Raw genomic sequence first — 24,900 nt, forward strand, 5'->3', positions numbered from 1 at the left:
TGATTACGCTCAAACTGACTGTCAACGGTAGTGTCCCGCGGGTACATTATACGCAAATACAGGTTGGTTTCCATGGGGATGCAATAACACATCGCAACGCGTTAAAAAAAGTAAGCTTTGCACCCTCCCTCAGTACCGTTTTCACAAGCTGTCTTTTTCTCGCTCTCGCTACTCTCGTTTTTTCGATAGTATCAAAATAAATATAGCCTTTCTTATAATTTAAACAAGCCTTGTTTGCTCTTTATGTAACGCTTCTTATATCAATTTGTTGCGTGACGGAAACAGGCATGCGCAGTAGATTTAGCGGCGTTCACTATTTTAGCTCTCTAGTACGTTGCGTAACGTAGTCTACGTGTGCCTTCCAAAACAACGTAACGAAAAAGGTTCTGTTCTTGTACAAAAGGGAAAAGAGGTATGATTTTACGTTGATTATATGTTTTGTTTAGCCTCTTCTTCGTTGATCGTTTGTGTGAAATACTGATTTCGTCTCAGGTATTGTCGATTTGAGATTGTAATGTTTGCACGAATATTTAGCTCACGCAGAGTTCCGATCTGTTGTGTGAATCTCTTTTTAGTTTCATCGAACGATCCGTTTGTAATGTTAGGTCCATTAAGTGTATTTTTTGTCGTTCTTGTTACAGTTTTTACGTGCTATTTCCTTGCTATTAAAATGATAAACATCAAACGCATCGTCTATTCATCTATTGAACATCTTCAACGTAAACGACAGTTACACTTTACCACGAGTAATCTTTGCTTCTAACAAACACCTGCAGAGTACATTTCCTGGGAGTAACTCCTTTGAAAAAATGCGACCTGCTCTTGTGGGTGTTCGCATGTTCGCTGACGCAGGAACGGCATTGACAAGAGACGAAATTCAGACACGGGCGATGGATGTTTTAAAACTTTTTGACAAAGTGAATCCTGAAAAGGTTTCGAGCAAGAGTCACTTTAACAACGATCTTGGTTTGGACAGTTTGGATGTAGTGGAGATTGTCATGGCACTGGAAGATGAATTTGGTTTTGAAATTTCTGATGAAGAGGCTGAAAAGGTTTTCACTGTAGAAGATGCCGTGGAGTTCATATCCAAGGCACTAGATATACATTAACACGAGCAAGGTACTCAGCCAAGCCCAGCACTCAGATGTAAATGGATTTCACTGTCTACTGAAACTGACTGCTTCTCCTGAGAATTGTCTGTTGTTTTGTTCATTGTTGTGTTTGAAGCAACTTAAAGTAAACCACTTTTTTAATGATAATTTCTATATTACAGTATTCTACCAAATGGAGAGGAGATCGGATGACTATGTGCTTTGTGAAATTACATTGGAGGCTTCCCACCTCTATTGCTTCTCATTTGTTTTAATTTGAGTTGTTTGGTGTTTTATAGGCTCTCAGTTTGATTGGTAAATCAAGTTTTATGTATGCTACTCAGTAAATAAAGTTGAGTCATTTCTTGTCAAAAATAATATATTCTTATGGTTTTAGAACTTTTACAGTAGCTGCTCCCTTTTTATGGAACTCCTTACCTTTAGAAGTCAAGTCTTCGCTCAGTTTGAATATTTTTAAATCTAAACTGAAAACACACCTTTTTAAACGCGCTTTTAATCTAAATTAGATAACTTAATCTTTTGTTTTTATATTTCTAAGTCATACTGTAATACAATGGATGTAAAGCGCTTAGAACGCATGCGAATAAGCGCTATATAAGTGTTAAATGTTGTTAAATGTTATTTTGTGTTATTTTGTGTAGTAGCGAACTTGCTTAACTGATGTGCAGCGAACGTGTGGCAAACTTCGGATCAATATTTGTTTCTGGGCAACCGAGCTCGAAATAGGTGACTCGAGCTCGAAAGCCTATCCGAGCTCGAGTCACAACTCGACTAGAAGGATTCTGAGCAACCGAGCTCGACGTAAGTGACTCGAGCTCGAAAGCCTACCCGAGCTCGAGTCACAACCTTTGTAATCGAGCTCGAATCAAATCGAGCTCGATTTGGTAATCGCGCTCGAATCAAATCGAGCTCGTGTCCGACCGAGCTGAATAATATTTGTTCCTGGGCAACCGAGCTCGATATAGATTTTTCTGACAGGGGGAGGGAGGAGGGGGAAGTGCAGATCATGCTCGATGTAAGGGGAAGAGATAATATTAAAAACTATGGTGAAGAGAAAAATTTAAAAAAATATTTGGTTTTTCCTGTCTCATGTTTTTTCTTAAGTTTAAAACAGCATTTGGACAGAGAACAATTAATTATTGAATGGTTTCCTCATACAACCAGTTGGACGATTCTTTTAAACTTTGTTACTCAATCTAGGTTTGAAACGCAGATTAAGAAGTGAGCACCTGGAACGGTTCTTGCGGTCCTAGTCCTTAAGCTTGCAATCACCAGCTTTTTAGACATCTAGATCTAAAATTTTTACACTATACATTGAATTAAAGCTTGCAACAACCAAATTTTTAATGTTAAACTCTAACCACCAGATTTACACGTAAGATTCACATTGTTCATTTTTACAAGTTACTTAAGTGATTAACGGACTTAAGCAAAAATTTGAGTGAGACGAAAAAAAAAGGGGGGTTTTCTAAAGTTTTAAAGAGTCGAATCGCTAGAGTGGGTTGAGTCTTGTTCCACGGAGGAGTGACCGAGAGGCTGGTATCCAAGGAGCAGCGCATCTACACTTTATTGCAGAAGCTCAAAGACGCGACTGGTTAATAAAGTTTGGGATTAACGGACTTAAGCAAAAATCTGAGTTCGCTGCCACTATAAAAAAATCTCGGGAAGCAGGCGAATGTAAAAATTGAAATGTTAACTATTCGGTATCAGTTTTCTTACGACACCGTTATCGAGCTCATTGTAATGCAGGAACTAGGTAAGAACGCTTCCTTACACTTGTGTATCGCCTATAAATGGGTTCTCTATTCTTTCTTATTTCGTGGCTGCTAAACTACCGAAAATTACGAAACTTCGTGACCAGATGATGACGCAACTTTTTTGGGTCTTAACCTCTCTTCCCCTCAACCCCTTCCCCGTTAATATGAGAATAATCCAGAATATTTAAAAGAGATATGGTAAGGGATGGGACATTCATTTTATTGTTGAAACAGGTGTATGTTAGTGTCTAACAAAATGCTCTCCTCCTTTGACGTTCCCTTTCTACCACATATTTAAAGATAACTTTCAACATGCCATTGTAAAGTGCACATGTTATTTGCAAAATTTATTAAAATTCATAATTGATAAATACGCATGATTACCAGCTGATTAATCATAACCACTAAATACTTAATGGATAAAAGAACATGAACATAATAAGAATACAAACTATTTTAAACACTTGCATTAATTTTTTAACCCTCTAACCTCTAGAAGGGATAAACATGAAACTTCTCCCCAGAATATCCTTACATAATCCAACAAATAGGTAATGAGAATACTCATGTTTATCAGGTAGAAATTGTCATCTTGATCTAATACCCAATTTGCATAAGCTATCTACAAGGAATTGTGTAGCAGCTTGAGGGGACAATTAAGAAACAGTTTTAAAAGATTGAGAGTTAACTTTTAATTTACAACTGCTCTACATCTTTTGAATGTGATACAGCACAACAACAATAATTTATATTTTTCTTTGATCAAAATTTATAAACATGCATGATTACTTAGTGAGTAATTAAAACCACTAAATACTTAATGAATAACAAACATTAACATAATTAAACAACAAACTAGTTTAAAAACTTGCATTCATTTTTTCACCCTTTGACTCCTAGAAGTGATTAACCCTTTAACTCCCAGATTGAATTTTTAATTCTCCTTACTATCAACCATACAATTCTTATGATGTTAGGTCAGAGAATTTAGTATTGATCAACTAATTAACCCAAAATTGATATTCTTCTTTGGTCTTTTCACTTATCTGGTTGATATTGTATTAATATTGTAGGGAGAAATTCTGTCTGGGTCACTCGTGGCATTTAAAAGGTTAACAAGAAACTTCTTCCCATAAAATCCTTATGTTATCCAACAAATAGGTAACAAGAATACTCAAATTTATAAACATGCATGATTACTTACTGAGTAATCATAACCACTAAATACTTAATGAATAACAAACATTCACATAATTAAATTACAAACTAGTTTAACCCTTTAACTCCCAAGATCTGATTGTTAATCCTCCCCTGTAGCTGCTACACATTTCCTTGTGAATTAGTTATGAGAACTTGGTGCTAGATCAAGATAGCAGCTTCTACCTGATAAGTTTTAATATTCTCTTTACCTGTTTGCTGGAGAATGTATGGATATTGTAGGTAGAAGTTTTATGTGAATCACCACCGGGAGTTAAAGGGTTAAAAACTTCCATTAATTTTTTTCACCCTTTAACTTCTATAAGTGATTAACAAGTAACTTCTCCCCATAATATCCTTACATTATCCAACATCTGACTACTTCTTCAACTTCTTCCTTCGGCAGCCAGTTCTTTTTTCCCTTTTTTTCTTTTCCCCTTTGGCATTGATTTCCCTTATTTCTTCTTTTTCTACCTTTTCTCCTTCCTCACCTTCCATGCTGGCATCTTCTCTTCTACATTCTCCATCTTTATCTGCTCTGGCGTCTTTTTTCTCTTCGCTCTTTTGCTTCTTCTTTTCTCTTTCCTTTCCTTTTTTCTTCTTTTTTCCATTCTTCTTTCCTTTTTATAATGGTCTTGGTGGTCTTCATCTGTCAGTAAAAGTGATGATGGTTTAATCCCTTTAACAATCAACTCAGGCATTGGTAATGGATTTTACCACCACGTCATTATTGAGGTGATGCAATAAAGAGCATTTTAAGTCTTCTAAGATAATAATTTTGTTTGCAAGTTTTGCTAGAAAACCTACCATAAACCTCATAAAGACAATTCTTACCCTCGACTGTCGTTTGCAGGATTTCCTGTTTGCCTAGTGGCACATTTCCCTTGAAGCAAACCTGCAAAGAAATGAAGGGAAGGGAAGTATGCTGCACAAAATAGATAACATGGTGATGAATAATTCAGCTTATAAGCAAATTCATCTGTACAGCATACCTCCCTCAAACATTTCCACTAGAGTAGATACCATTTGCATTGTCTTGCATGTTAATGTTAATGTTATTATTAGCCTTTATAACAGTGTTACGCAAGTCAATGCCAATGTGTCATCTTCCATAGGGAATGGTGTATCAAAATTACTCTAGGGGAATTCCCTGCCACTCAAAACAAACATACTTAATAAATCCCTTTCTTCCTAAATTTTCATACCTACCATGCAGCTCATTCAAGTATCTCTGGGAGCACTTGATAATAATTGCGTTGAAGGAATTAATGAAATTCAATAACTAAAAGAGAATTTCCCTGTGAGCCTTTTCCCTGTCAAAGGGGAAAAGTCTGGGCAAACTCTCTGATTGTCTTGTCTCTACAAGAGCCTATTCATTCACCAGAAGGGGGAACATTCTTGCCAATCTTATAGTCAGGAGTGAAACAGTCTTTGTCAGTCTCACCCAGGTGTTACGGCACTAAGGCCTCATCCCTGGTCAAGAGAACAGTCTTGTCCATCTCCCCCAAGTGTCGCGGCACTAAGGCCTCGTCCCTGGTCAGAAGAACAGTCTTGTCAATCTCCCCCAAGTGTCGCGGCACTAAGGCCTCGTCCCTGGTCAGGAGAACAGTCTTGTCAATCTCCCCCAAGTGTCGCGGCACTAAGGCCTCGTCCCTGGTCAGGAGAACAGTCTTGTCCATCTCCCCCAAGTGTCGCGGCACTAGGGCCTCGTCCCTGGTCAGGAGAAGAACAGTCTTGTCAGTCTCCCCCAAGTGTCGTGGCACTAAGGCCTCGTCCCTGGTCAGGAGAACAGTATTGTCAATCTCCCCCAAGTGTCGCGGCACTAAGGCCTCGTCCCTGGTCAAGAGAACAGTATTGTCCATCTCCCCCAAGTGTCGCGGCACTAAGGCCTCGTCCCTGGTCAGGAGAACAGTCTTGTCCATCTCCCCCAAGTGTCGCGGCACTGAGGCCTCGTCCCTGGTCAGGAGAACAGTATTGTCAGTCTCCCCCAAGTGTCGCGGCACAAAGGCCTCATCCCTGGTCAGGAGAAGAACAGTCCAGTCAGTCTCCCCCAAGTGTCGCGGCACTAAGGCCTCGTCCCTGGTCAGGAGAACAGTATTGTCCATCTCCCCCAAGTGTCGCAGCACTAAGGCCTCGTCCCTGGTCAGGAGAACAGTCTTGTCCATCTCCCCCAAGTGTCGCGGCACTAAGGCCTCGTCCCTGGTCAGAAGAACAGTCTTGTCAATCTCCCCCAAGTGTCGCGGCACTAAGGCCTCGTCCCTGGTCAGGAGAACAGTCTTGTCAATCTCCCCCAAGTGTCGCGGCACTAAGGCCTCGTCCCTGGTCAGGAGAACAGTCTTGTCCATCTCCCCCAAGTGTCGCGGCACTAGGGCCTCGTCCCTGGTCAGGAGAAGAACAGTCTTGTCAGTCTCCCCCAAGTGTCGTGGCACTAAGGCCTCGTCCCTGGTCAGGAGAACAGTATTGTCAATCTCCCCCAAGTGTCGCGGCACTAAGGCCTCGTCCCTGGTCAGGAGAACAGTATTGTCCATCTCCCCAAAGTGTCGCGGCACTAAGGCCTCGTCCCTGGTCAGGAGAAGAACAGTCTTGTCAGTCTCCCCCAAGTGTCGTGGCACTAAGGCCTCGTCCCTGGTCAGGAGAACAGTATTGTCAATCTCCCCCAAGTGTCTCGGCACTAAGGCCTCGTCCCTGGTCAGGAGAACAGTCTTGTCCATCTCCCCCAAGTGTCGCGGCACTGAGGCCTCGTCCCTGGTCAGGAGAACAGTATTGTCAGTCTCCCCCAAGTGTCGCGGCACAAAGGCCTCATCCCTGGTCAGGAGAAGAACAGTCCAGTCAGTCTCCCCCAAGTGTCGCGGCACTAAGGCCTCGTCCCTGGTCAGGAGAACAGTATTGTCCATCTCCCCCAAGTGTCGCGGCACCGAGGCCTCGTCCCTGGTCAGGAGAAGAACAGTCCAGTCAGTCTCCCCCAAGTGTCGCGGCACTAAGGCCTCGTCCCTGGTCAGGAGAACAGTCTTGTCCATCTCCCCCAAGTGTCGCGGCACTGAGGCCTCGTCCCTGGTCAGGAGAAGAACGGTCTTGTCAGTCAGCTTAATCTCACTAAAAAGGTTTTTGCTGTTTCGTTGCTAAATTACGCTGTTTTCAGCTTTTTTGTACTGGATAGAAGTTTTAGTCTTTTTTCGGGTAATCACGATGATTGTAACTTTCTCTCACTCCAAAGAATGTTTTTGTCGTTTTTTTGCTAAATTACGCTATTGTCAGGTTTTTTTGCACCGAAATGGTCTTCGCCTGTTTGCAGCTTTGTCACGCTAATTCTGAAAGTGTTTTCCTGTTTTAGTCCAAAATTGCAATGTCCTGACTTTTCTTTGCACTAGAAACGGTTTTGAGCTGTTCGAAGCTAATGAGGTTGTTCTAAATTAAATCTGAAGCACAACAACATTTTTGGTTTACGCTGGTAATGTACGCTCTTTTCAGACATATCTTCCACACATATCTTTCATTTTTCACATATGTTTAGCACACTAGTTAGACACAGACTTCCATGTGTAGTGGAGCTATAATATTCAATACTAGCCTCTTCAAAGGTGAGATTTAAGAAGACAGGTAGGGACTCCAGCACAGCATAGTTTTGGTAAAGTTCCCTCTCGCATAGAAGTACCTCCTCCACCCTGTCCAGTCTCCCTAATGCCACTAGGGAAGCAAATAACCAACACAATTGAATTTGTTAAGTGGTACACATGAAAGAAAGACATTAAGCTTCAGTGGTCTTAAATTCCTTTATGAATACTTTGACTCAACTCTACAACTACAGTGTGCAAAGAAAGTTATGTATGATAGCCCAGGAACAGTGGATTTTCTGATTAGGCTAGTGAATTCTTACTCTCACTTGCCCAATGGATAGGCAGATTTTTTCAAGATTCGTTCAAATCACATCATTTTGGGCCAGTAAAAATCACTCAAGGGCCAGTACCATGCTAGTCATGGCTTGCCCTTCAGGGCAAGTAGTAAAGCCCACTCTCTTTACAATCTGAACTACATGAAAAAAAATGAAGCGTGGCAAACTACTGTAAAACCTGTGTTGAAGCATGCATCCTGTGTATCCAATCTACCTTTACAATTAACGGTACCTTTTCCGAGGTTTTGACGAACAACTCCCACTGGGCTTAAGTCTTCTCGAAGGACACCAACTACATTGAAATGTTTTCCCATTAGAACATTGAATTTGACCATGATTGATGTATTGTACTGTAAATAATTGTCACCATAAAGCCAGTGCAGCAATCAGTGATAGTAAAGATGATATACCAATAAAAATTAAAATATTTATACTAATCCACAAATAAATTCTGGTTAATATGGCACACATATATAATGATGGTACAATTTATCTCCAATCATAATCTTCTCAATTAATCTTAACCAATCAATGGCAAGATATCACAGTTTTTACCTGTTTGAAGGGCATCTGTTCTGACTGAAAGAATAAGTGGGAAGAATGTTAAAATTGTAAATTTTCTTTGAACGTAGAGAATTAAAAACAAATAATGACAACAACCCAGACGAGTGGGTTGTTGTATCAACTGGTAATACCTTGGGGTTGATCATCTGCAAGCCATAACATTTCAGGTAAATCATCATCTGTTGAAATGTATGAACATCAGCACAAATGAAAATTGCAATGGATAGTTTATCAAGGAAACAACTTCAACCATTACAGGTTGTTTAGTTTGATGTGATGTTTCGGTAAGGGATGTTTAAACAAGTTCTTGGTATCAGACCATGAGCATAATAGTTTTCATAAATCATTCATAACCTGGAATATGTTAGACAATTAAATTTAAGAAGCTGCAGCCTCAAAATGATTACACCCACTTACCATCATGCATGGATTGCTGCAGTTGGTCATAATCTCTCATGATAATAAACATAAATATTGTTAAGGTGTATGCTGGATATCACTAATTAAAGAACTGCAATTCAAATCAATTGCGCTTGTATTTCTTCAGTACTGTTATTTTTTTTGTCCTTCGTAGTGTGTATGGAAAAAATATTCCTTACCTCCAATTTCTGAAGTGGATGATGTGGTGTTGGGGTGAGCCAATGGAGGAGCAAAGCTGGGTCGGGATGAATGAGGAGCGGGGTTAGGTTGGGCTAGTGGAGGATTGGGGTTAGGTTGGGTAAGTGGAATAGTGGGGTTGGGTTGGGCTAGTGGAGGGGTGTGGTTAGTTTGGGCTGGTGGATGGGTAGGGTTAGGTTGGGCTGGTGGAGGAGTTGGGTTCGTTGGGGCTAGTGGAGGATTGGAGTTAGGTTGGGAAAGTGGAGTGGCAGGGTTAGGTTGGGCTAGTGGAGGAGTGGGGCTACTTTGGGCCAGTGGAAGGGTGGAGTCAGGTTGGGCTAGTTGGGCTAGTGGAGGGGTGGGGTTAGTTTGGGCTAGTGAAGGAATGGGGTTAGGTTGGGTCGATGAAGGTACTGGAGTTGATACTGTGGATGTCGAGGTATGCGAGGCTGAAATCAAGAATGAGATTCTTGTCACGAGGGGTCAATCACATATTGCAACTGAAGGACATTTTTCTTGACATAATTGTGAATTTCTGACTGATTGCCTTCAACATGGTCGTTGATTGCTTCGATAGTTTACCTAAATAGGAACATGTTTTCTTTGAAAGTTTTAATTTTTTAGACAATGAGAGAGTTTAGAACAGTGCACAAATGTAACTTGCTAAAAATTCACAGCAGCAAGAAAACATCTGTACTGGTTTGCCAAGGGGCGTTTGTCTATTGGTAACCAGTGAAATATTTTGAGAGTTGGGATATAAAATGTAGATGGGTTTCAAACTATATAAGTTGCCAATTTTGAGGATAGATGTCAACAGTAAGGAACTATAACACTTGATGAAAAAAAATTTTTGGAAATGGGGAAGAGACAGCTTCCATGGCATGAAGTGGAGGACATGAGACCAAAAAGGTTCAGCGGAATGAAGAGGACTGAGAAAGAAAGACATCATGCTAATAGTTTTTTGTAATAAAAGTTAAGTCACTTACCTGGATTTGGAAGCCACAGGAAAATTTTCTTTTTCCTTGATCCTCCAAATAATTCCAGTAGCTTCACACCATCTTGGAGGCCAGTCGCAACCTTCGACATGGCATGCCCTCTACAGTATGATGCGAATAACTCTAACCTAGAGTAAGGAAATGTTAGGTATTAGTATCACCAATCATAAAAATTAATTATATTGTAATTTTGAAATGATTTCCCTCATTTTACTGGAAATTTTCTTAAAACATGGCACTTGCAGAAATTACATATAGGTGGCATTTGTTAGAGAAAGGTAAAGACACTAGAACGTACTGTAATCATAGGGGCCAATATTCTTAAAAGACCAGTGTGAATTTACATTTTATCTGGAAGGGTAACAAATGACTGGATAAATTTTTTTTTCCTCCTGGAAAAGTTTGGTTTTCACTCTTCCAACCTCTTCATCAAAGTTTATGATAACAGTATTAAAAAGCAAGTTAAGAATGACTGGTTATTTTCAATGATTGTGCAAGCATTGAAATAGCTGAGTAAGCGCGTCTACTATTTAGCAGAGTACATCCGGCGTTCCAAGGTATCACAGAAGGAAAATTAGCGCATGAGCGGAAATAGCATACAAACTAATGACTTGGGTTACATAATTTACTTTTAAAATTTTTATCATTAAGCGGAAAGGGAGCTTTTAAACGCCTGAACTGTTGACAAGATTAGTTTATTTGACGTTCGTTTTTCATTGAGAACGTGGTCAACACATTGAATTCGAAAAGAGTTTCTGCCAACTGTGCGGTTACACTCCGAACTAGAGCTTTTGAGCGAAGTGTTAGGGAACCTTTTTTTGGGGGACGTTATCTCCAAATTTCATGAAAATACATCGAAAGTCAGCCAAAAATGAAATCTTTAGAGTTTACATCTCAAGCCAAAAGTGATTATGCGAGAAAAAGCGACGTCTCATCAATCCCGCACGTGCCTTCTACTCACAAATTATTTTCTGCTTTGTGTCTACCGAAGTGAATGAGGCACCAAATTATAACTTTAGAGGTTGACAGATTTTTAGTTTTTCTGTTTTATAGACAACCAAACGAAATTTGCGAGAAGACAAAAAGATTTATTAGGTTCATTAGAAATTAGATGGACAAGTAGAGTCCAATTCCACTTGAACAATTTAAATCGACTGAGTTCAATTTTTTGTCGTATGGGAAATGTAGGACAATTATCAGTAAGTATCATCAACTCGACAGAAACTTCATATAGCGAATTTGTCCGAAGTAACTTACACCTTGAAGCGAACTGGTTCAGAAGAAGCGAGTGACAAGAGAAACAAGACTTACCCACCGAGGTCTTTTCCAACTAAAGAAGGAAAAGCGCCGCAAAGAAGATCGCCTATCTGAGAAGCGATGTGGTTTTTTGTAAAGGCAATGTCCATCACCCGCCTGGCATTTATAAGCCGACTCATTTCTGCGTTCACAGGAACAGCAGTCCTCTTCTTTTCCAATAACACCACGGTCCTCTGAAAAGCACGCTTGCTGTAGCTCATAATGTAGCTTTACAGTGAATGTTACTAAAGCAGGAAAACACAATGTAAGGACTGCAGCTGCACGCGCCTTCTGAATCGTTAAAAGAACCCCACCGAACAAGAAAACTGAAGCCCTTTATCGATCGGTTGATCAATAACTAACTATTCATAAACAATTTTCTCACCTTCAAGTTTACACGAATCAACAACGAAACGGTGAAAAAAATCAAATCTTGACGCGGCGGATTTCAGTCATAGAAAAGGCGGATAGAGGACACCCCTAAAACAAAAACACTCGCTTAAATTACGGCAAATGGAGAATGAAATCCAGTGTAAATCTGTTACTAATATGTAAGTTGAGACGACGCGCGATCACACCTATATTCGACAACTCAAAATAAATGATAACGAAGAGACATAATAAATACTGACCAATCTGTATTTTAAGTCCATCTTGGTAGATGTAAAAAAGAAAGGAAACATTTAAGCGTCCTAGCAGTCGTTAATTCCCAAATGATCGCGCACGAAAGCAAACTCCACCACCCCCTCCGAGTGAACGCTAACCACGTCACAGCGGTGACTCCCGAGGTGTGCAAGGGCGTTATACGTATTAATGTGAAATATGTTTCACCAAACCAGAACAAGGCTGGAGCTGTTTCTATTAGTAGTAGTGTTTTATCAGAATTCTTTCAACAAGAATATAACATCAGTATACGGCCTTAGAGCAAGGTCCTGTATTGAATGTTATCCATTAGCTACAGAACAGGAATCTTCTCGCCAATCCACTTCGCTGCGCACAGTGTAATAACGTAATGGATGTAAAAGAAAGAAACGATGACCACGTGGAAGGTTTTCACTGGCGAGCCAACAAGACTTCACTTTAAATATACTATTTAGAACAGAACGGATTGAAGAAGTAACTTTATTAGCTGAAGTGACATCGGAATAGGTGGTCGTTTCAGGGTAAAATATTGCGGCAACAGTATGAGCAAACAATGAGCAAACACCTCGAAACAAGTAAAAATTCGCGGATTCAGTAATACGTGTTAACGCTTACTGGTGATAACTTTCTTATCGTGCGCGTGGAAGAGTGTTTCGATTTTTTCATTTGCAGTCAATCCTTAAAATTGCACAATTTTTTCCACTGATCTAGTTATTGAGTTTATAGTACGCGGGATTGAAATAAATTTACTGGCATTTTCATACAAAAAAGCCACATGGACTGGGAGATGAGAGATCACGCTCTTACAATTAACTAGAAAAAAAAACTCATTTTTCGTGCCTGTGTCTGCTAAACTTTTCCAGAGCGGACGTTCTCCTTTTTCAGGTTTTCGTTGAGCACGCGGCATACCAAAGAGAAAGTGCAATTTTTTTTAATCCAAAAGCTAAATAGGTCCTCCTGGTAAGTATGGCTCATTTCAAACAAATCAAATTCTGATGAATACCACACTAGCAATTTTACTTCGGTAAGCCTGCATTTCTAAAAGAACGTTTCTTTCTTTCTGTCTTTCTTTCTTTGCAAAAACTATTGCCAAATTTTATTTTTCTGTCGACTCAAAGTTGGAGCAAGTAATAATTTCGATGTGGTTAAATAAAAGTAACCATGGCCCTTGGTTTCTATAGCCAAAACAATGGAACAAAAACATGTTCACAACTCCTTCGAAAAGCATCTTGTTGATTTTTTTTTTTTTGTTATCTTTAAATATGTGGTAGAAAGGGAACGTCAAGGAAGGAGAGCATTTGTTAGACACTAACTTACACCTGTTTCAACAATAAAATGAATTTCCCATCTCTTACCATATCTCTTTTAAATATTCTGGATTATTCACATATTAACGGGGGAGGGGTTGAGGGGAAGAGAGGTTAAGACTAAAAAAAATTGCGTCATCATCTGGTCACGAAGTTTCGTAATTTTCGGTAGTTTAGCAGCCACGAAGTAAGAAAGAATAGAAAACCCATTTATGGGGGATACACAAGTGTAAGAAAGCGTTCTTACCTAGTTCCTGTATTACAATGAGCTCGATAAAGGTGTCATAAGAAAACTGATACCAAATAGTTAACATTTCAATTTTTACATTCGCCTACTTCCCGAGATTTTTTATAGTGTCAGCGAACTCAAATATTTGCTTAAGTCCGTTAATCCCAAACTTCATTAACCAGTCGCGTCTTTGAGCTTCTGCAATAAAGTGAAGATGCGCCCTCGGTCACTCCTCCGTGGAACAAGACTTGACCCACTCTAGCGATTGGATTCTTTAAAACTTCGTGAAAACCCCTCTTTTTTTTCGTATCAACCTATGAGATACTTTTAACATTTTAGAAGGATTTGAAAGCCTTAAACTTACAACTCTCGTACCAATAGGACACTCACTCACTCATGCCCATTATGCCGTGTGGCACGTAGGGCGGCTACGAAGGATCGCCACGTCTGTCGGTTCCGGGCCAACTTCAGGATGGTACCCCAAGTGGGTAGGAAGAAGCATCTTATTCATCTCCTTTAAGGTTGAGGTTTCCTTGGTATATTTTACTGTTGCGAGAAGAATATTGTGTTCATCGTGGTTCTCTAGTTGTTTTTGTGAAAGGGAGGTGGGGAGGGGTAAGGGTTAGTATCCTCCTCCTTTGAATCTCAATTGAAATGCTTTTCTCTCGTCCACTTTTCCGCCTCTGAATTCATTTTTGTAGCGATTTACGGTTATCCGTGAAATAAAAGCAGTTAGTCTTTGCAACTTATTCAGACCTTTATTGAAAAACACAACATACTTAAAACTTTACAAAAAGTTTATATTCAAAGAAAAACCAATTTGGAGTTTAAGTGAAAAGTATCGTAAAAAAGTACAGCCAACCTCGTTGTTGGAATCCTAATTCTTCAAATATTTTGGGCGAATAATCAACTACTAAAAACCTGGAGTGAGCTATACGTGGCCGTAGATGCCCTGACTGTTATTTTAAATTTTAAATCCTGGTCATTCGGGTGCTGTCCGAAGTCGACGTCCATACTGACAACACCCCCTTCGTCTACAAGCGTTGGACGGGGTGTTTCAACCACTTTCTGCACCCCCTCATCTTTAAGTAATGCTATTCTGAAAAAAAAAATAAAGTAAGGAACTGTTGAATCAGCTCTGATTAATTTTTGAAATATTCCTCAACTTATTAAGCTTGCCACAGCTAAAGTGCAACTGGCTCGTAACGCCATTTAATTTGCTATCAATTATGAAAAAAAAAAAAAAAAAGCCGCTATCGATAGCCAATCGCAGGAGAGAAAAGTACCGCTAACAGACAACATCGAATCTAGATCGTGAAACGGAGTCTTTTTTTGGAAATGGATGAGTTCTATTTTTTACTTACATCAAATGTGGCCTAAGCCTTCACCAACATTGACCTGTCCCTACCTTAAACTGATCGTTAGTGGCATCGATGAGACCAGCTGCTCCAACATAAACTTCTGAGGAGTCGAATTTCTCGCCCAAATGAATCTCAACGTACCTCTTTCTACGTTGAAGAAGGGACTTGCGGCATCTTTGCCATCAGCCAGGTCGGACATTTTAACGGCCCAACGAAAACTCTTTCTTATTTTTAAAACTTTGTGTACTGTTTCATCAGCCTAAAAAAAGTCAGCAAGGTATAAGTCAGTATACAGTCAAATGTCTCCTCAAAACGCTCCGCGTACTCATCGCGCAGAAGCCGCGACACACCCAGGTACCTTTTAATTCCATCTGCGGTAAATTTGAACCTTCCTCCAAGAAAAGAGAGCGAAAAAATAGAGAAAATGGCTATAAATCACCCACTTGCGCCTGCGTTTTTCACTCTTGATAAAAAACTAATTGCCTTAGCTATTTGCCGGCATATGGGTTTTGTAGAAGAGGTTTCAATAAACAAATTAATACTAAAGTTTGTTTTCTGCGGTTTCTATAACCATTATCGAAACCTCTTTGAAAATTAGAAATTTTAGATGCATTTGAGTATGGAAGCTGATCTCCAGGTTGAAAAATCCGATGAAGTATTCGCGAAAATTCAGAGTCAGCATATGGAAAAGTTACTTCCATTTCTCAGGAGGGCTTGTGAAAATTTTCTCTGCCGTACGAGGCTTAGAAGTACCATCAAAACCGATTTTTTTGAAGCAACCTTTGGCCACCCTAAATTTTACGTCGAGAAGCACGGTTGACCGATTTTTAAAACTCCCGCGAGTGTATTAATATATGCAAAACTCCGCCTCTGTAAACAACAACAGAAGTCCTTTTCAATTCAAGAAGTCACCATTTCAAACCCCCCCTTCCCTCTACCCGCCTCCACCACCCCCTCTCCCCTCCCTTATTCTTTTTCTCCTCTCATACTAGGCACATGACTAGAAATCATGTCCTCGCTAGCTTTGAAACAGGAAAAACCAAATATATTTTTGAATTTTTCTTTTCACCATAGTTTTTAATATTATCTCTTCCCCTTAATAGTCTTATATCGAGCATGATCTGCACTTCCCCCTCCCCCCTCATCATGTTTTAAGTTACTTTAAAAAAAATGGACAATTTTAATCTTACATGTAAATCTGGTGGTTAGAGTTTAACATTAAAAATTTGGTTTTTGCAAGCTTTAATTCAATGTATAATGTAAAAATTTTAGATCTAGATGTCTAAAAAGCTGGTGGTTGCAAGCTTAAGGACTAGGACCGCAAGAACCGTTCCAGGTGCTGACTTCTTAATCTGCGTTTAAAATCTAGATTGAGTAACAAAGTTTAAAAGAATCGTCCAACTGGTTGCATGAGGAAACCATTCAATAATTAATTGTTCTCTGTCCAAATGCTGTTTTAAAAAGTAGGATGTTTAGAAGGCGAGAGCTACGAGTTGTCCTGGGAGATATATCTCCTCTGTTTTTAAATAGTCTGGTGCATATGCAGTCATGCAATTTCAATCGGAACAACAAATTTTTCAACATCTCTTGGGCGGCGCTTAAAGTCTTATAAAATGCCAAAAAATAGTTATTAAAGCGGTCGACAAAGCCGGCGCTGTGGTCGTTTGGCAGGCCGACCTCAACAAAAGAGAAGCGTCAACTTTTTTAAACCTATTTTTATGCAAAACTTTAAAAAAATCTCACCTACAGAGAACAAAAACTGTCCAAAGCATTGCGAATGGCCTTCTAGCAAAACAAAAACTGCCACAAATTTAATCATCACAAATCTTCAAACAGTGCACATTTCTTTTTCTCTTTTAACCAAAAAATCACAAACCCAACAACCCTGGTCGACCCATCGTTTAATCCTGCAGTTGCCCCACCACACAGATCTCTACCTATTTATACTCTGGGAAAAGAGAAATCACATGGAGACATATCAGTCTGGCCTAACCTTTTTTTTAACTGAATGTAAAGCTTTGTCTCTGAGCAGATCTATAGGCTTCCTGACCATGAAAAACAAAGTAAGGATATGGGGATGACGACGCTTGAATAACTTAAACTCTGGTGGAAGTTTTGGGTGACAGAACCGCGCGAATGAGCGGCGAAGTAACGGAGAGAATGTGAACGGAATAAACTAACACTCGGCCGCATAAATCTTCCTTGAACGAAAAAAAACATTCAGTCACGCAAGCTATAGACATACAGAAATCTTTTTCAATTCAAGAAGTCATCATTTCAAACCCCCCCTTCCCTCTACCCGCCTCCACCACCCCCCCTTATTCCTTTTCCCCTCCCCCCTTATTCCTTTCCCCACCCCCCCCACCCATACTAGGCACACGGCTGGAAATCATGTCCTCGCTAGCTTTGAAACAGGAAAAACCAAATATTTTTTAAAATTTTTCTCTTCACCATAGTTTTTAATATTATGTCTTCCCCTTGATAGTCTTATATCAAGCATGATCTGCACTTCCCCCTCCTCCCTCCCCCTGCCAGAAAAATCTATATCGAGCTCGGTTGCCCGGGAACAAATATTATTCAGCTCGGTCGGACGCGAGCTCGAATTGATCGAGCGCGATTACCAAATCGAGCTCGATTTGATTCGAGCTCGATTACAAAGGTTGTGACTCGAGCTCGAGTCACTTACGTCGGGCTCGGTTGCTCAGGATCCTTCTAGTCGAGTTGTGACTCGAGCTCGGATAGGCTTTCGAGCTCGAGTCACCTATTTCGAGCTCGGTTGCCCAGAAACAAATATTGATCCGAAGTTTGGGATCACTCACGGTTTCTGGGAAACCACTCGATTTTTAATCGTCACGATTTATGAGTCACTCGATAAACGATTTTCAACGAGACTCGTTTGTTCGAGAGAATCGAAACGAGTGAAAGCGAGGCTCGTTTCACGAAACGAGACTCGTTTGACACAACGAGACTCATTTGACGAAACGAGACTCATTTGACGAAACGAGACTCGTTTGAAGAAACGAGACTCGTTTGACGAAACGAGATTCGTTCGGCAAACGTCGGCTCTCGGCGCATGCGTAGATGTCTAATTTTTTTTTCCCAAGGTTGTTGTAGGGTCGGAAGGTTATCGCTGAGATATTCGTACAATACGTAAAGGTAAGTTCTATTTTCTATGTCTTGGTATGGTAAACGGGTAGGGAAGGCCTTAACCAATATTATTATATGGCTGGTAGCATATATTTCAGCACATAGAAAAAAGCATTGAATATATGTATCGAATAAAGTTCAAGGCTTCCAGGCCCAATGCTAAAGTTACTTCATTCCTCCACAACGAGGGATGGCAGAAATTATAACCATCTCAAAGATATAAATTTTGAAAAATAAAGGTCAAATGTTCCTGAAACTTCATGTGTCATAATGCAAGGAATATTTTATCATACTGTGCTGTTTTAGTTTTTTTCTCTTTAATGAAGACTGTATTCATAGGATATTCGATTTTAAAGACATGAAGGATAATTTCTTTCTTAAAATAAGTTTTTCCTCGTAAACCATCTTTTTATCTCAGGGATATAATCAAAATAAATACAGATTAAAATGAGAAATCTAACTTCGCTACAAAAAATTTTCCAGATTATTACAGAGATGAGATTGCTTCGGTTGGTCTTGGATCACCAATCTTTCTATCACGACGCAGAAAAAAGGATAGTTTTAGAAAGAGAGCTTTGATTTATAAAATGATTTTGTTAGAGTTTTTAAGAAACAAATAATGAGGGGAATATATTTGGTTAATGACCATGATGACCAAAACAAAAATTGTTATTATCTGTAGCATATTTATTATAGCTCAATGATATCTTTGCCTCTGGAAAATGTTGTCAAATATACCAAACAACTAATACAAGTTGGAAAACTTGATATCATTTATTCTCATCATATTTACAAAGAAAACTTTATGACAGGAATGAAAAGAAAACTTAAGGCTAAGTACAAGGCACTGCACAGTCACTAAAGGCTAATTGTTGCTCTCATTTACAAGTTCTACTCTTTCATTAGTTTCTTTGTTGCCTTCTTGCAGAGATGCAATATTTTTCTTCTTTCTTCTCTTCCGTGTCTTCTTCTTTTTCTTCTTTTCTAGTTCTGTGGGTATAGTAAGAAGAAATTGTTGTGGTGAGTTGTTTATAGGGTTTTGCTATTGGTCATCTGGGAGTGGAATTTCCCATTTTGGAATGCTTTGAGCAAATTAGAAAGCTGAAGAAATTCACTAGCCACGACACTTAATAAATTGTGTTTGTCAAATCGTACCCTCACTTAAAGTCTTGTTCTCCTCAACCTTATCTCTGTGCTCTCCCTTGTCCTTGTCATCTTTAAAGGTAAAGAAAACGGCCTTGATTTTTTTAATGTTGCAGTTCACAGGCAAATTTCCTTTATGCTTATGAGTCTAGAAAAATATAACTTTATAGGGGGTTTCTTGTTACTTTATTTCAAGTTTGCTATATTTAGAAGTGCAGAAACAAGTACCTAGGTTTACAGCTTAATTTTTTTCCATGGTATAATTGGCCATCATGTTGGAAAGTGAATGGGGACTTTCAAGGGTCATTTATCACATGCAATTTTACCTTGTGATTGCTGTTTGTACTATCTGCATGGAATTTTTCCTTTTCTACGAAAGGAATGTTCTACGTACCAGAAATGTGGCATTGAGGGATCCCTCTTTTGTTTGAGGAATGTATTAATGGAAACTTCTGTAAAGAAAATTTTCGGCTTACCAGGAATGGTGGAATCAAGGGATTGATCGGGATCAAAATTCCCATAGAAAGACACCTGTAATCAACCAGAGTTTGAATGTTAACTACAACTGTTACAAAATTAATATGATCAATGGAAAAAAAAATAAGGAAGGAAAGGATCCATGTGTGATTTTTTCTCACCTCATCATCTTTTCCAAATATTTCAGTTGCTTCATCTTGTTTCTGTGAAAAAACATAGACATAAACCAGTTTTTTTAATTTAATTGTTACTACGTGGCTCTTTCAAGATCCTTTTACATGTTACTTACCCTAGTTATCAGGCACAGTTTCTCTGATTGGAGGAGATTTTTGTTGTGAAGCTTTGCATCAGAAAAAAAACCAGATCCAAATTGATGCAATGTAAAATACTGTTGGGAAGTCTCCTGCCCAACCCAGTCATACACCTCCTGTAAATCAATTGATGAGAAAGAATGTAAGTATGTTGATACTCCATTATTAAAGGCCATGTGTGACATTGTATAGAGTGTAGGCATTATATATATATATATATATACATATATATATATATGTGCCTTATTGTACTTTAAGCTATTTTATTTGTAATGAGTTAGCAGTCAACTGTTTCAGAGAACTCACTTGATATGTTCCTTTTTGTGAAAAATTTCTTTTTATTTCCCTGCTATCTTCAAGGAGAACCTCTATGAGGAAACAGTCCCCAGCAGGTTCTTGGGTGAGACGTTTCTGTCTCATGGCTTTTACCTGATATCAAAGTATTGGTTATTTTTCAGTTCTTTGATATATTGAGAAAAGTCAAACACCCAAAGCATGCAGCATAGACAGCTTACCACAATGTAAATTTGTTATTTGAAGATCATCCTCAATTTGGTTGCAATTGTTCAAGTATAATTCCCCCTTTGTTGATGTTGGCAACAATAATTTATGACCACATGAAAAAGAGACATCAACACTGAGAGGAGAGAGGGTTGCTTGAACAATAATTGACCATGAAATTAATTTGCATTTCTTTTTCGCAGAAAGTTAAACCACAACAATTATACTACTCAACTCCTTTTCCACCACGGTTATGTCAAATTTTCACCAGTTATGGCAGCAAATTAAACTCAGAACATGTTTTTGCACATTGGGGGTTTAAATTATCTGTTACTTTGAAAAAAGGTTTCCAGGAACAATAATTATTTTGGTTTAATTTGTAGTTTAAGGAATTTACTTACCCTTTTCATTTTCTCTAAATTAGGGGAATCTTCTGCTCCTTCTTTCCCTAGGGCAATTGTCCCTGACCCTTGGGCTACTTGACTAGTTAAATGAAATGTTTATAGAATTTTCTTAGACATTTATCAATAGTTGAATATCATGAGTGGAGTCAACTCCGAGAAATTTTTTGGTCCAATTTGACACAAGAAAATTTTCAGATGTTTTAGCTAAAATTAATTCTGTGTGTGGAAAAATACAATTATTATATTATATTATTATATTTATGCATTTTGATGCTATTGTTTTACCAAGAAACGTGACATTTGCTTTAGATTTTGTTGTGTTATGTTATCGCCTGCCTTTTTGCTGAAAGATGACAACATTTTTGGGTGTTGTTAATGATACATGAAAAGGCAGTAATTGTACATGAAATTTGTCCTTTTGTTGATATTTTTGGCTCGTGACTTATCGCTGCATCCAAAACATTTATAACAAACTGAAAAATTAGATATTCTAAAATGATTTACTCACCAATCCTTCGTAGAGGTGGATGGTAAAAGTCCACATAAGCAACGAATTGCATGTTCCAGTTATTCATCAGATACCTCTTTTAGGGATTCTCCTAGGTGTAACAAAATGTCTGATGCTGATTGTAAAACTAGCTTAAAAGCTTGGTAACCAGTTCAATATTAATTCAAGATGTAAACAAAACATTGTTTATAACTATTAGGACAATTTAAGGAGACAGATTTTTAAGGCAGCAATTTTTCATAAGTTACAATTTTAGTTTAAATTTATATGCATCTCCTCAACCAATTGACTCCACAGAGTAGATAAGTCTTTGAGCTATTTTTGCTATTATGCACATCAGGAAGGAAAATATACAGATTCAGACTCTACAATAGCCTTCAGAAATACATTCTTTGTTTTATTTAAGAGGGTTTGATAATTTTCATTGATTGGCAAAATCTTTAAACTTACCTGAAAAGCAAACATTAAGATAGGGGTCATTTGGTTTTGGGGTTAGGATCATCAACTCACTAACTGGAGCTTTTCTTCCAAATGTGGTCTTTACTGCAAAAGGAAAATATTCAAGTATTTTAATGAATTTGAATGTTATGTTTTGATTTGGGGAAGCTATTTGTTACAAATGTTGGTAGTGCTCTGATGAAAGGAACATTGCTCTGGAGTCTTAATTATCTGATTAGAGTGACAGGTTCTAGACATCAACATTATCAACATTGGTTTTACCCATAAATGTTAATTTCATGGTTGCAAACGTATTAAATTCTTTTAAATCCAATTCTCACAACCTGTGCATATATTATCATTCTATTATGTACTGGTATATATTTTAATCAACAATATTACTACCTTGTCTTCCAGTTTGGCTTTTAGCATTGTCAATCCACAAGTAGATGGACTTAAATTGTGCCAAGCACTTTAACAACCTATTTTAGGTGAAACCAAAGGAGAAAAAAGGATTTCAATTTATTAAAACAATAGAGCATTGATTTCTTAACAGATAGATTTGCTTCAAAACATGATATCAAGTATCTAAAGCATCACAGTCTTCATCAGTTAAAGAGTTTGAAGGTAAATATTTCTAGGTTTGGAAGCACTTAAGAACTTAAATGTTTTAATTAAGCAATTTACCTTGCCATGTGTTCGTCATTGTTCGCAGGGTAAAATAGGGCCAAGACCAAAACTTTCTTGGCTCTTGCGGCTTGATGGCAAATCTGCATTTCCAAACAAACATCCACGAAAGAACAATGTATTGATTTATGCAATTAAGCAATTTTTTGTGAATATCAAAAAGTAAATGTTAAGGAAGCACATGATATGAGAACAATAATTGTGGCTGTCAAATTTTGATACAACTGTGGGTGGCTGACCAGCGACATATGACAGGTCATCAACACATACCTCCTCGAAGTCGACATTCACAAATAGGGGCTGGACATCTCTTTGCTCAAGCACCTCTTGGAAGCATCGAAAAATTTCACTGAATTGACTATCATCTGAAATGAAGAGAATATAAACATTACCCGTAACAAGTAAATAACTAAAAACTATGAATTCATGTCCTGCTCAAAACTTGGACTTCTAATTATGTATCTACTATACAGATGCAAATTTTATTCTGGAAATAGGTTAATAATAGTAACATAAAATGTAGTATAGAAGTTATAGCACAAACCTGGCACAGTCTTTGCATCCTTTAACTGTTCTCGTTATTTTCTTCAGCTCTATAATTTACCCGTATTTTATTATCATGACTCATTACTTTTTCGATCCTTTCTTCTCCCTTGCTTCTAGCATGACTGTACTAGCAATTAATAAGGCGTCAACTTTCGTAGTTCACTATTACTATAAATTTGTGGGTTGTTTGAATTGATGCTGTTTACAAACCATCAAACCTGCATTCTACCTCTTTCCTGGCTTGCCGCAATTGACTTTGTGGCGTTATTTTCTGAGGTTGCCAAGACAGACTTTATCAAGCTGTCATCGTCAGAGTCTGATGTTACGGTAACTGCCTCTGAATTTTGATCCTCTACGTCTGTTGTCAGGTCATGAGCTTGTGCACTGGACTTGCGCGTAGCACCTAAGATTTAATTTTTCAAATCAGTTTAACTTTGGAATAAATGCATATGAAAAAGTGTTTTTTTAAGTTCAAACTATCAGCTGGAAATTATGTGTGGTTGAAAACTTTCAATCGCATACAAAGCTTAAGAAATTTTAGGGGAAAGTAATCTTTGTTTGAATGTTAGTACAAACATAGTTCTATTTTACAAGACTAGTCGGTATGTACACAGCACTGTTACAGTAATTTTTTGTATTCTCATCAATATGGGTGACTTGGTCTAAATCATGTAAATGACACTGCCTTTTAAAGCAGTCATTAAAAAATGACAGGAATCAGAGTTCTATTTGCCCAAAGCAATAAGCATTAAACGCATTAAGGGAATACAGTACCTTCGCTTTTCTCAGTTGTTGTCTTTTTTGGGGCAGTAGTGTTTGGGTAGTGTCCACCTATAGGACAAAATTCTTTACTATCAACTTCACATTTCAACATTATTGTTATGCATTTTCAGAAGTACCTATTGTGATACTGAGCATGAAACATTGCTGATTAATTTTCATTCGAGCTTGCCCATTTTGAATTATGTCCAACTGTTGAAATTGAAAATTGATGGCAGGTTCTGATCCTGAATGTTATGTTTATTTAGACAGATGCATTTTTCCTAACTTAAATGAGTATTAACCAATATTTCAAGCAGTTTTTCCTTACTTTTTACTGGAAAGCAATGAAGAACAGTAATCAGAATAATTCAATATGTATAATAATAAATCTTAACCTGGGCTTTCTCTGACCAAGATGAAAATTTTTCTCGTGGTCGTGCCGCATTTCTGTAAAATTGACTTTGCAGTGGGTATGCCTTTTAACACCCTCTCCATCCTGCTCCCTCTACTTGTGGACTTGTAAATATGAATGCTAAAAATTATATCAAAAAGTCAGCTGTAGAGATCGTAGAATGTGAACTTGTTAGTTAAACAGCAACTTAATGGGTTTTCTTTATACTTGTTTGCATAGGGTTAGGGTATGCATATGCTGCGCCAGCAAACCTCTCCTATGAAAAACGAGATTAAAACATCCAGTCCAGTAATGGTTATGAGATAGGAAAAACACAAGAATAATCTTGTTGGTAACTTAGTGGAAAAAGTTAAAATTTATTTATATTACCGGATTGATCCTTTCGACCTCCTTGACCATTCAAACTCTGAGCTGACCTATTGACTTCCTAATGAGTTTTTAAGTCTACTGGTTTAAACACTCGTTATTCAGTGGGATGCCTGTGGCAGGCCCACGGTAAGGTTTGCCCGGCGCGGCGTTCCTTTTCATCGTCGACGTAAATATACAAATTTTATTAAATTTTGAAATGCTTGAAATGTTTTACATTTTCCATATCTAGTAATCGGTTCTTTGTGTTTG

At 38.3% G+C, this 24,900-nt stretch overlaps 4 protein-coding genes, 1 long non-coding RNA gene and 1 pseudogene across 8 annotated transcripts; 2 read left to right on the forward strand and 4 right to left on the reverse strand.

Moving 5' to 3' along the window:
- The first annotated feature begins 713 nt into the window (after positions 1 to 713).
- On the forward strand, positions 714 to 1,466 carry LOC149052627 (uncharacterized; annotated as a pseudogene). The gene is made up of 2 exons (XR_016186140.1): positions 714 to 1,119; positions 1,274 to 1,466. The product of XR_016186140.1 is annotated as an uncharacterized LOC149052627 (transcript).
- A 2,126-nt stretch (positions 1,467 to 3,592) lies between these two features.
- On the reverse strand, positions 3,593 to 7,139 carry LOC149052628 (uncharacterized). 2 transcript variants are annotated; one of them, XM_089203923.1, is made up of 3 exons: positions 5,511 to 7,139; positions 4,901 to 4,961; positions 3,593 to 4,715 (listed from the first exon to the last, which is right to left on the reverse strand). In XM_089203923.1, the coding sequence occupies exon 1, from the start codon at positions 7,081 to 7,083 to the stop codon at positions 5,518 to 5,520; it is 1,566 nt and encodes a 521-aa protein (XP_089060049.1). In that variant the 5' UTR covers positions 7,084 to 7,139; the 3' UTR covers positions 3,593 to 4,715; positions 4,901 to 4,961; positions 5,511 to 5,517. The 2 variants fall into 2 exon arrangements, with proteins under 2 accessions (XP_089060049.1, XP_089060045.1); XM_089203919.1 differs by having other exon boundaries at positions 4,874 to 4,961.
- Positions 7,140 to 7,556: 417 nt separating this feature from the next.
- On the reverse strand, positions 7,557 to 12,172 carry LOC149052629 (uncharacterized). The gene is made up of 9 exons (XM_089181312.1): positions 12,040 to 12,172; positions 11,793 to 11,887; positions 11,423 to 11,652; positions 10,103 to 10,239; positions 9,119 to 9,565; positions 8,651 to 8,698; positions 8,511 to 8,534; positions 8,188 to 8,247; positions 7,557 to 7,750 (listed from the first exon to the last, which is right to left on the reverse strand). Exons 3-9 carry the CDS (start codon positions 11,626 to 11,628, stop codon positions 7,557 to 7,559), a joined length of 1,116 nt encoding a protein of 371 aa, XP_089037438.1. The 5' UTR covers positions 11,629 to 11,652; positions 11,793 to 11,887; positions 12,040 to 12,172.
- Positions 12,173 to 17,780: 5,608 nt separating this feature from the next.
- Positions 17,781 to 23,892, forward strand: LOC149052630 (uncharacterized). The gene is made up of 2 exons (XR_016186334.1): positions 17,781 to 18,102; positions 18,577 to 23,892. It is a non-coding gene; the product is annotated as an uncharacterized LOC149052630 (long non-coding RNA).
- On the reverse strand, positions 18,760 to 21,721 carry LOC149052631 (uncharacterized). 2 transcript variants are annotated; one of them, XM_089204765.1, is made up of 8 exons: positions 21,438 to 21,721; positions 20,927 to 21,008; positions 20,331 to 20,453; positions 20,003 to 20,140; positions 19,875 to 19,916; positions 19,713 to 19,767; positions 19,249 to 19,308; positions 18,760 to 19,083 (listed from the first exon to the last, which is right to left on the reverse strand). In XM_089204765.1, exons 2-8 carry the CDS (start codon positions 20,933 to 20,935, stop codon positions 18,959 to 18,961), a joined length of 552 nt encoding a protein of 183 aa, XP_089060891.1. In that variant the 5' UTR covers positions 20,936 to 21,008; positions 21,438 to 21,721; the 3' UTR covers positions 18,760 to 18,958. The 2 variants fall into 2 exon arrangements, with proteins under 2 accessions (XP_089060891.1, XP_089060894.1); XM_089204768.1 differs by lacking the exon at positions 19,249 to 19,308 and having other exon boundaries at positions 18,851 to 19,083; positions 19,713 to 19,916.
- Positions 21,369 to 24,398, reverse strand: LOC113683034 (uncharacterized). The gene is made up of 8 exons (XM_089204624.1): positions 24,266 to 24,398; positions 23,883 to 23,939; positions 23,338 to 23,511; positions 22,833 to 22,927; positions 22,563 to 22,645; positions 22,281 to 22,357; positions 21,888 to 21,980; positions 21,369 to 21,528 (listed from the first exon to the last, which is right to left on the reverse strand). Exons 1-8 carry the CDS (start codon positions 24,363 to 24,365, stop codon positions 21,497 to 21,499), a joined length of 711 nt encoding a protein of 236 aa, XP_089060750.1. The 5' UTR covers positions 24,366 to 24,398; the 3' UTR covers positions 21,369 to 21,496.
- Positions 24,399 to 24,900: the final 502 nt, after the last annotated feature.

The sequence above is a fragment of the Pocillopora damicornis genome, chromosome 1 (assembly GCF_964200805.1).
Source record: "Pocillopora damicornis chromosome 1, jaPocDami1.2, whole genome shotgun sequence".
NCBI lineage: Eukaryota > Metazoa > Cnidaria > Anthozoa > Scleractinia > Pocilloporidae > Pocillopora > Pocillopora damicornis.

Coding starts and splice junctions, on each gene's coding strand:
- LOC149052629 (XM_089181312.1), bottom strand. CDS start 11,628: ATGAGCTACAGCAAGCGTGCTTTTCAGAGGACCGTGGTGTTATTGGAA. Junction 9,566..10,102: donor CCTGTGGCTTCCAAATCCAG/GTAAGTGACTTA, acceptor TCTTGATTTCAG/CCTCGCATACCTCGACATCC. Junction 8,699..9,118: donor ATCCACTTCAGAAATTGGAG/GTAAGGAATATT, acceptor ACATTTCAACAG/ATGATGATTTACCTGAAATG.
- LOC149052631 (XM_089204765.1), bottom strand. Junction 19,917..20,002: donor AACTGTGCCTGATAACTAGG/GTAAGTAACATG, acceptor GTTTTTTCACAG/AAACAAGATGAAGCAACTGA. Junction 19,768..19,874: donor TATTTGGAAAAGATGATGAG/GTGAGAAAAAAT, acceptor GGTTGATTACAG/GTGTCTTTCTATGGGAATTT.
- LOC149052628 (XM_089203923.1), bottom strand. CDS start 7,083: ATGGACAAGACTGTTCTCCTGACCAGGGACGAGGCCTTAGTGCCGCGA.
- LOC113683034 (XM_089204624.1), bottom strand. CDS start 24,365: ATGGAGAGGGTGTTAAAAGGCATACCCACTGCAAAGTCAATTTTACAG. Junction 22,358..22,562: donor AATGACGAACACATGGCAAG/GTAAATTGCTTA, acceptor CACCTAAAATAG/GTTGTTAAAGTGCTTGGCAC. Junction 21,529..21,887: donor TCTTAATGTTTGCTTTTCAG/GTAAGTTTAAAG, acceptor TGTTACACCTAG/GAGAATCCCTAAAAGAGGTA.